The 17,560-nt window shown below is 35.1% G+C and overlaps 1 protein-coding gene across 1 annotated transcript in view; it reads right to left on the bottom strand.

The window, feature by feature from the left end:
• Nucleotides 1–4,165: 4,165 nt before the first annotated feature.
• Nucleotides 4,166–17,560, bottom strand: part of RCOR1 (REST corepressor 1) — a 130,087-nt gene continuing 116,692 nt past the window's right edge. The window contains exons 11-15 of the mRNA XM_044664624.1: nt 16,620–16,814; nt 13,049–13,126; nt 12,766–12,823; nt 9,567–9,796; nt 4,166–4,207 (exon numbers count right to left, since the gene is read on the bottom strand). Of these exons, the coding sequence (XP_044520559.1) occupies nt 4,166–4,207; nt 9,567–9,796; nt 12,766–12,823; nt 13,049–13,126; nt 16,620–16,814 (603 nt within the window). The remainder of the gene's footprint in view (nt 4,208–9,566; nt 9,797–12,765; nt 12,824–13,048; nt 13,127–16,619; nt 16,815–17,560) is intronic.

The following is a 17,560-nucleotide window of genomic DNA, read 5'->3' as shown; positions in this document are numbered from 1 at the left end:
TGATAATCAGAAAAACAAGTTACCTTTTACCTTTCAATGGCTTAGCAAATTTATAATGCTATGAACATTCACCACAATAAATGTGCTGAATAATAAAAAACAGGCCCAAGAGACGTTTAAAATATTACTTACAACAGCATTATTACAACATACTTTCTTTAAAATTCAAACGTGTAATTTGTCACTTCAAAAGCTATACAGCATTTCCATTATATTTGCAAACTTAACCTTATACATCTTTTAAAATCTTGAAAAATTTTTAAGCTGTCTAAAAGCACTTAACAAAATTGATAAAATCTACATAATGGAATAATAATACTATACAATCCAGTATAAATTTTCATCTTCAGAGAATATGACTGTAAACACTCATTATTATACAACATGCATAGACTATACTGACCTTCCTTCTTCTGAACTGTTACTGCAATTGTGCTTCACGATCAACAGAAAAAGCTCCACAAATCCAGGGAGTGGCTGAAAGACTGTAGGCAATTAGGCCCCTGCACAAGATCATCAGCATCAGACTAGCTAAAAACTATCTCATGTCAATAAAGAGAACAGGGATTAATTTTGTTTCAAAAACTTGAATCCTAGATCATTCGTCAATAGACTTTAAAACAGGGGAGATCAAGAGGCTCTTATTTCTGGTTGGCGCCATATGTAGGGCCTTGGCTCAATTGAGGAGTCCGTGGCTGCCCTGGGCTCACCTAACAGTGGCCCAGTGAGCTGTAATGCACTGTTTGGCTCATATTTGGTGTGCAATTATACCAACAGTATATCAGATATTTAGAAAGACAAAATAAAGGGCACGGTTTAAATTTAAAGTGACAATGAGTATATTTAAGTGGTGTAAGTATGTTTAAAAGAACTTTTTAAAGGAAATTTTAAAAACTAGTTTGAACACCATGGTTAGAGTTTTAAAACCCAATGACCTTCTGTAGATTAGAGGCTTATGTGACCAGTAAGGGATCCTCTGGGTTGAAAACGTTTACAAATTACTATCAGGAAATCAGTATCTTTATTGGTAATGAACTTATCAAGACACAACATAGCTGTTGTGTTTTATATATATATATATATGTATATATATGTATATATATATGTATATATACATACACACACACATACACACACATACACACGCACACACACACACTACCTATGGCTCCTGTGGACAGTAGCATCTACTTGAATTGTCCACAATTGCTCAACTATTAAGCACAACTGAGGCATAGTCATTTCCTTGGTTAAGAGAGCTATATTACAAAATTGATCACTGTGTTTCAGGAACAGTTAACACAATATTCAAGTAACGAGGTGTTTAAATGGGTTAAGTGGGAAAAACTTTTCCTAGTATTTTACACACCTATGTAAAAATTAAATAAAACAAACGTAATTTGCTTATGCATATGTAAATACACTTTATATCTCTGAGGGATTCTAAACTAAAAGTTAAACTATCATTTGCTTTAACAATACTATTATATTTTGCACAATAACTTATAATAGGAGAAATAAATTCCCATTTCCACAAAAATTTATATAATTATGACATTCACATTGATAATTTTTAAGAAAACAAAATTTAAGGGAATATTACATCTTCTGCAGTTATCATTGCAGACTTTCACATGTCTGAATGCCACCATTTGATGCATATAATTCTTGATCCATTAAAAGGAGTCTTAATATATGTAAGACCAAGCTGCTTAGCTTTTAAAGCTAAGTGATTTCTTGCATTTAAAACATCATTGCAAAGACAGTGTAATGAAAATCAAAGGTAAAAATACAGTGCTATCTTATATATATAGCTACAATGGCAGCAGTCAAGCAAAGATGGGTCACTTATTTTTTCCTTCTTTCTAACAAATGAAAATTATATGTTATTTATTATCCTTTGGGGAGTGTGCCAAAACTTAGCTGCTAGGAAATATGAATGGTAGCTTGATGGGATTGGAGCCTAATTCACTGAAAATCAAAGACCTGGTGGCATATACCCATTTGCCATTCTAAATTGCAGGCTACAGCAACTGGCTTCCAAAGCACTGCCATGAGAGACTATTTCTTAATCATAATATGCTTGGTAGGAGAAATGAGCTTTTTGGCAAAGCCAAGAGGCATTCCTACAGCAAAACCTGCTGATGTAGAGTCATTAGCTTAGAGAAAGCTTATGTTGTTGCTTTGGAAGGATGTGCAAAATTGTCCCTTGATTCTTCTTCCCTAAACCATCTCTGCCAATTCCCTAATTCAGCAACAGGCTGGCTGTTTGTTTTTCTTTCTTTCTTTCTTTTTTTAAAAATTCTAGTGTTCTTCTATTCCTACTGTCATCATGCAAGAACAACCAGTTGCTGCCCTTCTCATCTTTCCTTCTCCAATTTCATCAATAGCTTCCAATAAGCAACACACAGACCTTGTTTAGGTGCAAAAAAGGAAAAGAAAATGTTCTCTTCCCTCTGACTTCTGTAGTTGAGTAATCTTCCCCCAAAAGCATTTCTAAAAATTACAGTTCCCAGGTGACCCTCTTCCTAAGCAGAGGATCAATTAGCTTAAAAAGCAAGGTGCGCAGAGGGACTCAAAACACATGTCCAATTTTAATTGCATATTTGAAGTTCTTAAGAAGAATGTTGTACCTTAAAGCATCTGGCAAGCATTTTTTTTGTTTTTGGTATTGAAAACAGAAACTATAAATCAAATTTGATGGTGCCAGGAAAAAGTTAATTAAACCTAAAAAAAAAAATGCAGGCTGAATTTAACATGGATCTGAATCTGTGGCTTGCTAGTCTGCTCCTCCTCCACCTCTACATACCCAAGGCCTGATTTAAAAAAAAAAAATCTATTTTCTAAATCTTAGAGCCTTGGTGAGAAATGTTTTAGCAGTCCAACCAAAAGGCATTATCATATTACCTTGGAGTATATTTCTTTTTATCATAGTCTTGTTAGATCAAGAAGCTGACCAACCGTTTCTACACCCTATCCTTTGATCCATGTGCATTTTTGTAATCACATGTTGGTGCATAGGTACACAAGGAGATTGTGACTGAGAGGCAACATGTACAAAGAAGAAAGGGAAGTGCAGTGAGCTTTCACGAAGTAGTCACCAGCCATTTGACCACTCAGAAATAAGAAATTTTAAACCTGTGCTCCTGTCAGGATCTATGGCAAGCACACTCATGCTTGCCAACCCTCACATGAATACAATCATCTTTGGCAAGCAGCAAGCTTTAAGGAAAGAAGATGACATTGAAGCATAATGGTGATATGGATGCCAAATGTAAAAGGCACCAATTCCAAATGGATGAGCACCAGATAAAGTTGTTTGGATTCAATCTGTAGGGGGTACTGAGAAAGGTAGGGAGTAGAGTGTAGGGGTAGGTGTGCCTGACTAGGGTTACAATGCAAAATGATGATGTGGTGGCACTTTACTCAACCAAACCTTGAAGCTACAGTAATCCAGGCTGGTCTGTTCACTACTGGTGAGTTTTCCACCAAGACAGATCATTAGGGATTGGCTTAAAAGAGACACTTGTCATTAAGCCATTATGGTCTACTAATTATAAACCATCATTAGGACCTAAGTTGAGGAGACCATGAATGGCATTGGAACGCTCAGCACTAAAAAATCACGATGCAGTTTACAAATGCAGACTATGTTTTCAGAGGAAGCATGATGTCTCAAGGTGGTCAGTCAACTCAAAAATGAATAGGAGGCTCTTCCTGGAAAGCTAAGAGTGTCACTATTATAATTACAATACGCACAAAGCAAAGATTACAGGCAATACAGAGAGTTAGACCTTCTGAGCTGACTCTTCTCCCCCTTCCACTCCCTGCCGATTACCACGAGACTGCGGGGAGAATAATTCAATAACTCCTATTTATGGAGACAGTTCAAAAATAAACCCACAAGCGATGTGGGGTGCGGTGATTCTCCCCAGCATTCAGGCAGGTACTGATGAAACAAAAAGCAAATTGGGAAGTGGAGGCAATGCAGAGGAATGAGCAAAGAATTAAGGCAGTTGCAGCACAGGACTGGAAGTGTTTGCCTTTTTTGGTAATAGCTGCTTGTCCACATAGGTATGATGCAGATGGCTGTCTGAGGTTCGGTAATACCTGATATCTTGAATAACAGTAGTTAACGCAAATTATTCTAAGCTACTCAAGTCTTTCATGAAGCGGATGCATATCTGACGTCAAGAACAGAAGTAGCCTGTAGAGGAGGAGAAAATCAAGTATTAGACAAAACAACTATATGGGCATCGCTGGAAGAGAAACAATGAGGTAGAAAGGGGTCGAGACTCGAGAGTAAGGAGGCCAAGGCTCTCAGGGACCTTGGCCATTAGCAATAAAGCTAATAATAAAAGCTGATACAGTCAGCTCCACTTAAAAGTTATATAAAGTACTTTAAAGACATCTGTTTGATTTTATTATAAGTTTTGTGAAGAATGTGCTACCTTAATGATAATAAGGAGACTTGAGGCTAAAAAATTTAGCACTTTGTTCATGAGTCAAACAACTGGTAATGCCTTAATAATATGGAAAGCATATTCTAAAAGAAACTACTGGCCTATAAATTCTGATTGACTTCAAATGATTAACACCTCATTTTAAAATATCAAACTTTTTCTAGTTAAATCAAGAGATTCTAAGTTGACAGTATGTAAAAGTGAATGATTTTAACAAACCTATTTTGCCTTTAATTCTAGTCATTTGGAATTTTCTTTTATTATTTGTAAATATTAAAAGGGAAAAGAAGTGGACAGAGAACTAGAGACCTTGGTACTTATCTTGCTTCTGCTTCCAATTGCCGAGTCTCTGTTTTAGGCTTCATGTTTTTTCCTCTGTATCAGGATCTAAAGCTGAACTGGACCTCAGAGATGATCTACCTAGTCTAACATCTTCAATTTACAAAGGAGAAAACTAAGGCACAGAGTGGAAAAGTAACCTGCCCAAGTTTGTACAGACATCAAAAAGCAAAGCTAAGATGTGAACTTGAGTCCTAAGTCCAAATCAAGTGCCCCTTCTACTATATAAAGCTTTTTCCTGCCACAAACAAAAGATTTGGGCTAAGTAGTTTTTAAGATCCCCCTCCTAAGTGACAAAACTATTGTTCTTGCTACTTGACTATGGAAGAGGTATAGTGGTAGACAATGAACCAAACACTCAGATTTCAGGCAATTTAAGACCTCATCACCTCTTCTTTGTCAGGCTAGACACTCAGAGATCAACCAGTCCCTTCTCAACCTTAGAGGAAAATGGCTTTTTAATTAAACCTGGGACCAATCCATTGTCCACTGCTTGGACAAATCTAAAAACAGATTTTTCCTTCCTCCTCTGCTTCTCTACTATTCCAGTATGTCCTACCCAAAGCAAAGAATTGTGTTGTCTAAGCACCCCAGAGGCAAAGAGCAGGAGGTAAAAATATGAAAGTCTCAAATTTCTTTCCTTAGCCCTCTCTGATCATGGAGAAGCCCAAAATGACATCAGAACACACGACCCTCAATCCTCAAAAGGCAACTGAAATAAGGTTGAGTAATTGAAGTAATTTAACATGAAAGTGGAAAAACTGAGGGTGATTATTAGTTTAATGGGGGAGAGATAAGGAAATCCATCTTCGTTTTAAATAATGTAACGGACAAGAATTTATTAAAAAGGGAAAAGAAATTTTAAATGAAATAAAATACATAATTTCTACAAGCATATGTTTGAAGACAACATTAAATAATGACAAAGATAATGAACATTGTTATAAAATTATTAATAAAAAATACTCCCTCTCAACAAAAAAGGAAACCACAAAAGTATAGTCTCATGTAATGAGTCACAATCATTCTTTTTATAGTGTTTAGCTTAACTGTTTACCATTATTTTAAATTTGTTGTACTTTGTTTTCACTTAGATTATTTGATTATCATAATAATTTGAAGTAGGGTATACAAGGATTATTGTCATATAATACAGATGAAGAAATTGAGGCCCAAAAGACATGATCTGGGCAAATTTACACAGCTACAATTAGCCATGATCTTCCAGAGCTAGTTTTAAACAAATTACTTGGGATCATTTGCTGTTTTGAAAAGGTAAGCCAATGAAACCTAACCATAAGGACAAGTTAAAACTATAACTTCCTGTCCCCCTTACCTATCTGTGGAATGAAGGAATGGCTAGTCTTTGGAGCAAGACAGTACGAGGAGTGGAATTAAGAAACCTGATATAATAGAGACTATATTAGACTGGATAACAAATAATCTGGGTTCACGTTCTAGTTTTGCCACTAACTAGTTGTATGATTTGAACCAAGTTACTTTTCTCATCTATAAAATGACAAAGCTGAACTAGATGATGTCAAAGATATTAATATACTATTATATCCAATAATAGAATTAATACCAATCCTCTAAGGCAGATTATACAAATGAGACTTGTATATGAGGAAACTGATATTAAAAATGTTAGCCTGGACATGGTCTTATGACTCCTCATGTTCAGGACTCATTATATAACATATTATTGCCTCTGTAGTAGAAAGAGCACTAAATTGGGAGAGAGAAAATCTAAGGTTAAGGGGTACTGATACTGTCGGTTACTATCTGTATGAACTTAGATAAGATACTTAACACCTGTGAGTTTTGTTTTCTTCATCTGTAAAATAAAGCAAGAACCTCCCAGTGTTCTGATGTAGTACTTTAATGTGTATATAAATTTTACCCCAAACTAGATTCATTTTATAGCCATGCTTATCCTTTCCTACCTATAGGTGTTGCCAGGAAAACTGAGATGAAACAATTATAAAACAGTCTTAACCATAAAAGTATTATGTAAATGTAAACCAGTATACACAGTTCTCACTTTATGTAAGTAGACTTTCCACAGATCTCTACTTAAGGAAGTTTTTAGATAATGTGAATTTGCCATTAGGGAGCCAAGCAGTGAAAGCAGTGGGGTAGGCACATCAAACCATGAACAGGGAGGCCCTAGAGCTTGAGCAAAACGTCAGAATGGTGAAAGAGACCATGGTACTGTACTCTCTTTTTAGGTTAACAGGTGGGTTTTGGGGAATGAGGATTTCTTTTAGAATTCTTCATGTAAACTCAAATATGCATAATGCAAATTTACAAAAACAAGAACTATATGATAATTTTCCAGATTTTCACTTTTCCCTATTCCCACCACCCTTGTGAACAACATTCTTCATCCTTTTCCATGAAAACTCTTTGTTAGGTTGAGAGCATATGAGTGAAAATCACCAGATGATGGGAAAGATTCAGAGGTGAGACCTATTTCCCATATTTCATAATCTGAACAAAGGCAAAGGGATAGAAGGCAAGATGAGATTAGGAGATGGAAAGTAATCCAGGGTGGCTAGAATGCAGTCTGAAACAAGGTAGGTAGAAACCAGATCACATAGGCTTGAATATTTGAAATAAGTATTTTCAATCACTGAAAATTTGTCTCTCTCCCTTCCACCTCCCAAGAATAGGTAAATCCTTGACACTTTGGACTGGTAACAGGGAGCCACTGAAAGTTTCTGAGTATTTTTAATTCATTCATCAGCAAAGTAACTCAAGTAATTGGATTGGAGAAATGCAGTAAAATCAGTTAGAGGGCATTATGATAGTCTAGGTAAGAAGGAATGAAGAAATGTCCTCAACTAGATTCTTGAGGTAGGATTAGAAGGGAAAAGAAGAACCTAATTCTAATACTGCAGAGAAAGAATCAAAGATTTGATAAAAATACAATGTTGGGCAAAAACTAACAAGGTCTGGAGGAATGGCAAGGAAATCGAGGCTAAGCTTGGTAGCAAAAGGGAAGATAATAATATAAAAGCTGGTATTTATATGGTACCTTTATATGCTAGCACTGTGTTAAGCTCTTTACAAATTAACTCATCTGATTCTCACAACAATCTTGCAAAGTAGGTGCTATTACTATTTTCCTTTTATAGCTGAGGAAACTGAGGCAAAAAGATGCTAAGTGGCTTGCCAAAAGTCACACAGACAAGTGGCATGACTATAAACTTAGCTCTAAAGATAGAATGATAGTTTCAGGACATAGGAAAGTCAAGGGGGAATTTCTGAGATAGGGAAGACAATCACTTGTATACAGAAGACATGAGAAACACAGAGTTTGTGGAAGGATATTGAAAATCCTTTTAGTTTATCCAAATAGATATACTGAAAAATTATTTCTCCAGCCTAAAACATTTTATAGACTTTTCTCTTTAGGAAAGTGGGTAAAGGAAAAAGAAGAATTAAGGCCTTTGGTAGGAAAATGAATTAATAGCAAGAATTAATTAATCCTTGTCTAGCTAAGACCCACCTAAGGGTGGTGCTCTCTTTTGAATTTAAAGATAAGATACACAACACAAGGAAGAAACTCTTTTCAGTCCTTTAAGGGACTAAAATCTTAATAATAAATGCTACTGTTACAATTTATATACTTTAAAGTTTACTAGGGCAGTGGATATAATGACTAGAGGTATCTTCTTGAGTTCAAATCTAACCTCAGACAATTATTAGCTTGTGACTCTAGACAAGTGACTTAACCCTGTTTGCTTCAGTTTTCTCAACTTTAAAATGAGTTGGAGAAGAAAAACCCCAAATGGGGTCACAATGTCAGACACAGCTAAAAATGACAATAGATACATATGTTATCTCACTGAATTCCTAGTCATCCAGGGAGGAAGTTTAATAAATAAGAATTTATTAAGTCCTACTGGTGTTAGGCTTTATGCCAAGCACTTTACAAATATTATTCTCATTTGACCAACAACCCTATGAAGTAGATGCTATTATGATTCCCATTTCACAACTGAAGAAACTGAGGCAGTCACAGGTAGCTGATAGATCATAGATCACACAGATATCATTTAAATTCAGGCCTTCCTGACTCCAGGCCTAGTGCTCCATCCACTATATATGTCTGGAAGAGAAGTATGGTCAAAACAGTGTGGATGAAAAGGAAGAATGGAAAGGTTGACTATCATCCATGGATTATTGTGGTGGTAAATAGAACTTAGAGGGCAGAAGATATCAGGCTCTCCAGGATAAGGACCACAGAGGTGATTTCAAGGTCACTACAACTTTACCAGGGAGGAAGCTTTTGGGTCCGATTTCCCCACATGACTGCTGTGAGGAAATCAACCAATCAACAAGCCTTAGAAGTAAAATAGTGGAATAGAAGTGCCTCCTATGTAACATGTACTACAAACCTGACAGAAATGTGTGGTCTATAGTTGCTGGAGAATCTGAAAGATGATCAAAGACTGCCATAGAATCTACACTGCAAATTATTCACACAAAGGTGACCAAAAAATTAGAGTGCATATGACTGCAAATACTCCATTCTACAGCATATACAAAATATAAAATTACTGATACATCTAATTCACATGGTAATGAGAACAGCACTTTGTAACTCTTAAAATGCTATGAAAATGCAAGATGCTATTATTTTCATTTTAACTGAAGGATACAAATATTTCTACTGTCAAAATCACAATAACATTAGATGCTCACTTGAACATTTGTTGCCAAAGAAACAAGTCAGATTTTAGGCTGTAGATTTACCTCCTCCTCCTCTTCAGGAATTTTAATGGGATTATCTGGGGACTTTATAGGTTTCTGGGTATTGGTTCCATTGGTTTCTTCTTTGCCATGTTCTGCCTCCCATTCCTGTAAGACTTCATCTATGTTGAAACGGCGTCGGTAATTTACAAAAAAGTTTTTCACTTGTACCACTGATTTGTTTCCAATGACATCTGAGATCGCCTGAAAATCTCGGCCGTATTTTCTGATTGCTAAAGAATTAAAAAGTCACTTTATTTAGTGTCAAAGAATAATAATATTCTGCACCCAACCCACCGCCAAGAAAGAATATATAAGGTTAAGATAAAAACCCTAACAAAGAATGGAGAAAAAAATTGTTTTTTTCCTCCCACTTTATATATATCATTGTATAGGCCCCATTAAAATGAGCCATGAGAGTATCACTTGGATTTTGGAAGTTTAAACAAACTCGGGTAAGTCCAAAGAACTGGAAATGGCTTTGAATATGGATCTGGACTATCTGTTGCCCAAGAACAAATCTAAAATCAAAAAGGATCATAAAATGATCACTTCTGCCACTTTTCACAGAAGACAAAGAAGGATTATGATTTGATTCAATGGAATGAGTGCCTACATTGATGAAAGTATATATCTCTTTGGTATTAAAATATCATTAGATCCGTATCCATGAAAACTTGAAAGTTAGTGGGCCTATCAAATATTCTACGCTAGTTACAAAAACCACAGTTGCCATATTTATAAATTGGAGCAAAATATGGACTTATATCAACTAGGAGAACACCTCTCATACTATCTAACCATTCATAAAATAACTAAAATCTGCCCCAAGGACACCAGAATAAGAGTTTCAATTTGACAAATATTCAGTAGACATTTACAATTTATGTGGAATGTTGTTAGGCACTGGACATAAGGACAAAAAAAAAAAAAAAAGTAACTCCACCCCAAATATGCCCCCCAAATTGGTAAGGCGTGGGAGTTGTAGTAACAAAATATGCACAGATACATTAACATTGAGCAAGGAATCACATAGATGCTTGTACATAAAGAGAGAAGAAGAAAACAAAGACAATTTTTAAGGGACATCTATGGTTAGAAGATGGGATATGGATGATGAGACAGTTCTGGTTAGCAATGTAAAGGTAAAACCAGGAAAGAGCAGTGTCAATCAAACCAAGGGAAAAAGGCCCAAAGGAGGTAGAAAAAGAAATGGGAGGGGTGGAAGGGGGAAGGGGTGTGTGCAGTGGTTAATAGTGCCAGAAGACTGCAAAGAAAAGCTACTAAGAAAAGGTCAGTGGATTTAGCAGATAATCAATACCAGTAACTTTTGAAAAGAACAATTTCAGAGAAAAGGATTATGAAAAATAAGGTTATAAAAGCCTGAGAAATGAAAAATTGGTAATTAAGTAGACAGTGAGCAGACTTTTTTTTTCCAGGAGTTTGGCAATTAAAGGGCCACGAAATAGAATACAATGGCCTGAAGGGGTACCAGGGTAAGGGTAAGGGGGAAAGAATGACCAAAAGGAGAAATTCTCAGAAAAAAAGCATAGGCAAGAGTGGTAGGGTTGGCTTTAGTAAGGAAAAGGAATGCCTTTTCCTTAGAGACTGACGCTCAATCAAAAGGCCATAATTTTATTTGTCGAGTAGGAAGCTAAGTCCTAAGCAAAAACAGAAATGGTGATATACAGGGGCTTAAGGAGAGAGGAGATAGTTTGGATGAATAGATCTAGCAGCCAATTAGGTGGCTCAGTGGACTGAGAGTCAGGCCTATAGATGAGGTCCTGAGTTCAAATTTGACCTTTTGCCTTGGGACCAATACACAGTATTGATTCTAAGATGGAATGTAAGGGTTAAAAAAAGATGTATGAAGCATGAAAAGAGTCAATATTAAGACAAGATATTAATGACAAGAAAGGACAAGGGGGACAAGGATTAAGGGTAAAAGACACTACATAGTTAAACTGAACAACTTATATAGTTAAGAGTAGAGAAACTTAGGTCAGAACATGGTGATAGGATAGGAAAACAGGAAAGAGTAAAAAGATGGATAGCAAATATGAAGAACAAATTTAATAAGGAAGAGATGGAAAGGCAAGAAATTAGGATTAGAGAAGTATCAACTCTGAATAGCTGAAATGGAATGATGGAAGTTAATGAACTGGGAGGCGAGGGTATTTGAGAGGCATTGAAAAATATGCTAAAACTAAAACACAAATTTTAAGATAAGGGCTAGAATATAGAAAACTAAGTCAGATGCTGAAATTCTTGAGAAAAGATAAGTGAACAGAATACCAGCATATCATATTAATAAAAAATGTGTCTCCTATAGAGAGAAACAGTGAAACTTTAAAGGAAAGGATGGCAAATAGTGGCAGAAGAAGAGTTAAGAAGTAGCATCAATGAAAAGAATTATTTTCAAACTTTGCTTCTTACTGTCCCTGGAATCTCAAAGCAAAATAACCACTATGGCCTCCAATTTCTTCATTTTAAAACTGAAGTCATAGCCTAATTGATCTTGAAGATCTATTCTAGTTCTATAGCTATGATTCTTTGAGATTATCAACCTGGTATATTGGGGGCAGGGGGTCTTTTGAAAGGACACATGAAAACCACACCTTGCACTGAGATGGGTTGTTAGGGATGGAGTATCTTTTAGAGAGAGACAAGTTTCTATAAACTTAAGCTGAAGACAAGTAAATAGGTAACTCAATATAGAGGAATCCCAATTCAATAGCTCTAGAAATCAGGCATGATGTAGGCTCTATCTTCTTTTTAGATTTCATCATTGTTCCAAAGATTGACAAAGAAACTAGTAGTTCTAATACCCATACCATCAGACTAATGCTATGAAATCAATTTTTATATATTAGATATTTTTTTGAAAAGAAAAGAAGCAAATCTAGGGAGTAGAGACTAATTTGTTGTTTTATGAGGTTCACAAGGTAAACACAATTCAATTAACACATATTAAATGTTTAATAAAATGCTTATTGATTAAGTGTCATTAAAATGTAAGCTCCTTGAGGTCAAGGGCTGTGTGTGTGTGCGTGCACGTTTTGCCTATATCCCCAGTTCTTGGCTTAACATGCTTTATCTATAAGCAACGGTATACAGCTCTTCAGAAGCATTTACATTCTTCAACATAAATGGATTAAACTATATCTGAGAGATAAAAAAATATATATAATTCCTTCCATACCTTGTACAGCAAGAAGCTGTTCTTCTGTGGTCCAACGTGCATTAAACTTCTGAATAACCTAAATGCCATCAGAATAAGCCATTATTAACCCATTTATACTTGAAAATCTGTGAGTTGAACTGTTTTTCATTTTTCTATTCAATGCAAGATCCCAAGATAATGAAACTTTATTTTTATTTCCCTGCCTCCCCTCAAAAAAAGAAAAGCTTGACCAAAAGCAACAACTAAATACATATCAAATATGACAAGGTTATTGAGAAAGAGATAGTAGTAACAATTTTACCTCAGGAAGTCTATATTGTTCTATTCCACCATCAAGTTTTTCTTTGAGAGCACTGTTCGTCTGTTTGATATTCTGAATCTGGTGGTAGAAAAAATTCTTTTTATATGAACAAAAACGTAATGATAATAGCAGCTGACATTTGTAGAACACTTGAACATTGGCCAAGTACTACCTTATAATAGTCTCACAAATTAGAAAATATGAGTAGCTACAGGTAAACTGAAACTTGGCAAGATTAGATAACATGATCAAGATACACAGCTATTCATTCGTACTGCCAGGACTTAAATCCAGTTCTCCCAAGTCTAGTGCTCTTTCTCATATACATTTTTTAAAAATAAGGGTTAATGAAGGCAGTATTTTAAATTATGTTCATATTAGCAAATCCCTCGAATTTATTTTGTCTCAAAAAAACCCCCAACTAACAAGAATTATCTTTCACAAAATGTTTTTGCAAGTAGACTAATGGCCTAGTGTCACAACATATCCCTTTAAGTCCCAGCTTCTGGATAGGGTGAGGCTAGTGGATTGCTTTAGTTCAGGAGGGCTACTGCTTGAGCTGTAGTAGGGCTAAAACTCATCAGGTTTGTTCACTAAATCTAGCGCTAACATGATAAGACTGGGAGGAGAAGCCAGCAGTCTGTCAAATGAAGGCAAAATGGCCCAGGACAGAAAAAGAAAGGTTAATCTTTCTGTGCCAATCAGAAACAAAAATGTCAGTGTGCCCATAGAATTATGCCACCAATATTACTGAATTTACAGTTTAAAAAAAACGTCATGACTGTAAGAAGAAATTAAACAAGAATCAAAACAAAATATAATCCTATGAAGACATCTCTCCAGAGAAAAATTCAAGGACTTGTACATATTTCTAACATTTTTGTCAATCTGCATGTATAAAATTTTATATAGAATCCTTATCAAATTTGCAGTTGATATGAAATCAGATTGTATAGCTGACAACGAACAATAGTCAATATTCAAAAAGATCTTAACTGATTAGTTATGACATTTATACCATATTGTTTTTCCTTATGATAAAGAAGGGTTCAATATGAGTAGAGAGGAAATAACAAAAATACAAAATTCAGAAGCAACACAAACATGTCAACTTTGTTCCTACATTTTTGGAAAACAGTATATAGCAAAAATTCACAGTTTTATATGCAATTGTCCTTTATTCTTCCAACAAGATGCCTCAAGCTCTTCCTAAAGAATTCCGTGGTCTCTCCTGAAAAGGTCTTGATAATGCTCCCTGGTAGCTAAGAAAAAATGAGTAGATGGAGGAGGAGCAGAGGCCAGATGAAGAGACCTGATGCAGCTACATCTTTGGCAATATGTTAGTCACATGGTATTTTATATACAACTCTTTTGTTTTTAAGTCATTATTTAAATGAAAACTATTTACATTCAAAATAAAATACAAAGCTACTCAGGAAATCAAATGAGAAAACCCAGGAGAACAACCCTTAGGGGGCCAAGAGACTAATAACGAATAATGAAAAATATGCCAAGTTAGAGAGGCAGGTAGAATTATTAATAAGGTAAAATGTTGTATATATTGTCAGTTGTGGTTACTGTACCAGATGTTATTGTTTAATTATATTTCTTTGTTACGAGGAAATATTTCAAAGGGGGAAAGAGAATTGTTTTATGACTATAATTAGAAAAGACATTAATAAAACTTAAGAGGCTAAGAGTGACTCTTTGGCAGTAAAGACAGAAAAGGGCAGGAAGGAGAACTAGAATAGCAGTCAAAAGGTAAGGAAAGGGGGCAGCTAGGTGGTTCAGTGGATTGAGAGTCAAGACTAGAGACAGGAGGTCCTGGGTTCAAATCTGACCTCAGATACTTCCTAGCTGTGTGACCCTGGACAAGTCACTTAACCTCCATTGCCTAGCCCTTACTGCTCTTCTGCTTTAGAACCAATACACAGTATTGCTTCTAAGACAGAAAATAAGGGTTAAAAAAAAAAAGTTTAGGAAAGAGGATCTTGTTCCTTTGGTAAGAAGGGTTGGTCAATAAGTGTCAAAAACTTCAGAGATCAGGAAAGATAATGACTAAAAAAACGGTGTCAGAATATTTAGCAATTGTATTGTTATTCACTTTTGATAATTAAAAAAAAAAGGCTTCAGTTGGGTGCTAGAATCTGGATTCAGAATACAAAGGTTTGAGAAGTAAGTAGGAACTGATTAAATGAGCTTTATTACAGATAGCCTTCTAAGGCAAGAATTCTTAAACTGGGGTTTAACTTGTCTTTTTAAAAATGTGAAGGGTATTTCAATCCAACTTGTTTCCTTTTTAATCCTAAATACTTTATTTTGTGCATTTAAAAATTATTCTGAGAAGGTATCCAAAAGCTTTACTATATGGTTAAAGAGGTTCATGACAAAAAAGAAAAAAATTAAAAACCTATTTGAAGGATAACTCACTATTCAACAGGACCACACAAAAGTGAGGCCTATCTGCACTAAAACAGGCTTCCCTTTTATCGCATGCCCCAAATCAACCTAGGAAAGACGAGAAAAGGCTTCTTCTTCTACTTGTTCTCTGGTAAAAAGAACTGGTCAGTTCTTACAATTACATCTTACAACTGCTCTCATATTTTTGTAAAATCAGCATGTTTCAAGGATAAAGTAACCAGTCTTTCCTTTACTACTTGTAGCTAAAATAGAAAAGGAAGGAAGAAACCTTCCAAAGGATAACTACTTTTCAGAACTCTGGCATGGGAAAATCCTTTCTGGAAACTACATGTATCTCTAAGCCTTAATTTCCTGTTTTATAAAATAGAGATAATATTTTTATGACCAATCTCATAGAGTTGTTATAAAGATCAAAGGGTATTGTGTATAATAATAAAGCACTGTTAATGTGAATTATTCCCATTCTGGACTCTCCATGACAGACAACATACCAAAAGCAGAAAGAACCAAATTTAGAATCAGAACCAAATCCCTGCTCCTACACTTGTTAGTTATGTGACCACAGGCAAGACACTCTTCTGAGGCTCAGTTTTCATATCTGAAAATTGTGAGCAGAATCTGTGCGATCTAATCGGCATAATGGGTATGAGAGAAAATGATTAATAAACCATTAATTGAATTGCAAGAAGCATTTCCTAGTCCTCTTTGAGTGCTTTCTGTCTGAAATTATTCTCAGTTTATCCAGTCTATATCTTATCTTGCTTTTCATTGTTATTTGCATTGTCTCTCCTATCAGACTCAGTTCCTTGAGAGCAATTTTTGTCTTTTTTTCTATCTCTAGTGTTTAACACAGAACCCAGCACAAATGAGGCACTTAATAAATATATATGCCTGGGACCTTTTTTGTACTAATGAAATCACAGGTCACATGAAAAACAAAACAAAACAAAAATTAATATCCTTGTATAATCTAGCATAGGGTCAAAGGTAGAAATTCCAATAATCAAATAAGTCTCCATAACTCAATGAAATATGTCAAGTTATTAAGATATGAATAGGGAAAACTTGGGGGGGGGGGGGAGATTCTCTGGGCCACTGAGGTTGATTGTTCTGGGTGTCTTATTTAGCACTAATACTACAGGATGGGTACCTGTCGTTTGATTGAAACCAATTCCATGTCCAGTTGTCTCAGCACTGTGGTAGCAGCTGTAGCATTAGCAGAAACTGCTTCCACATCTTCTTGAGAAAGAAACATTCCCTTGGGAGGTTTCCTCTTGGCCCTATTTTTAGCTTGTGTACTATGCTTTTCTTTTTTGATTTGAGGAATTGTTTCAGTTGGTGGTACCTGCAAAACAAATATTTTATAAATAACTTCATGCTTAATAAAAAGCTTTTGAAATAAAACAGAAGGAAATGCAATGTCCTACAAAAATAATGAAATAATTTCTTTAACAAATGGCTCAACACTACTAAAAGTCCACACCATATTATAATTACAACTAAAAATTTTAACACATACGGTCTCAGAGTAAGAAGAAGTAAAAAAATGACTAACCACTTCACAGCTAACTCCTGTTTCTCCTTTATATAGAAGAATTCTGACTTCACAGTTTAAGCTTCAGCCATCAAGAATACCATCTCAACTAGGATCTTAGCACTCCTGGATTATTTTAGGTAACAAAGGAGAATACTTTTCTCTGCTACTCTACAATGTCCTTTTTGTTTCTTTATAAGAAACATGAGTCTACTTTATGCTGAAATACTTTGTGGTCAAAAACAGACATAACAGCAATATATAGTGAACATTTAAATTTGAAATCAATAAAATATAGAATATATACCAAAAAGAAATCAATCTAATAATTCAAAATTAATGTCAATCTATTTTAAATTATACTTAATTTCAGATAAAACATGTATAATTTTCTTCATAATGAAATTTTACACTACTAAAAGATATACTATCAATGCTTGTTAAGAAACCAATAATAAAGTTTAATTCTCAGTATGTGATTTAATGTCCTAGCAAGGAAAAGCACAACTTTGCTAATAAAAAGACTTAATAAGTTTTTAATTAATTAAATGCCTCAC

This window comes from Gracilinanus agilis, chromosome 2 (assembly GCF_016433145.1).
Source record: "Gracilinanus agilis isolate LMUSP501 chromosome 2, AgileGrace, whole genome shotgun sequence".
NCBI classification, from domain to species: domain Eukaryota; kingdom Metazoa; phylum Chordata; class Mammalia; order Didelphimorphia; family Didelphidae; genus Gracilinanus; species Gracilinanus agilis.
This window is presented reverse-complemented; position numbering and strand designations above follow the sequence as displayed.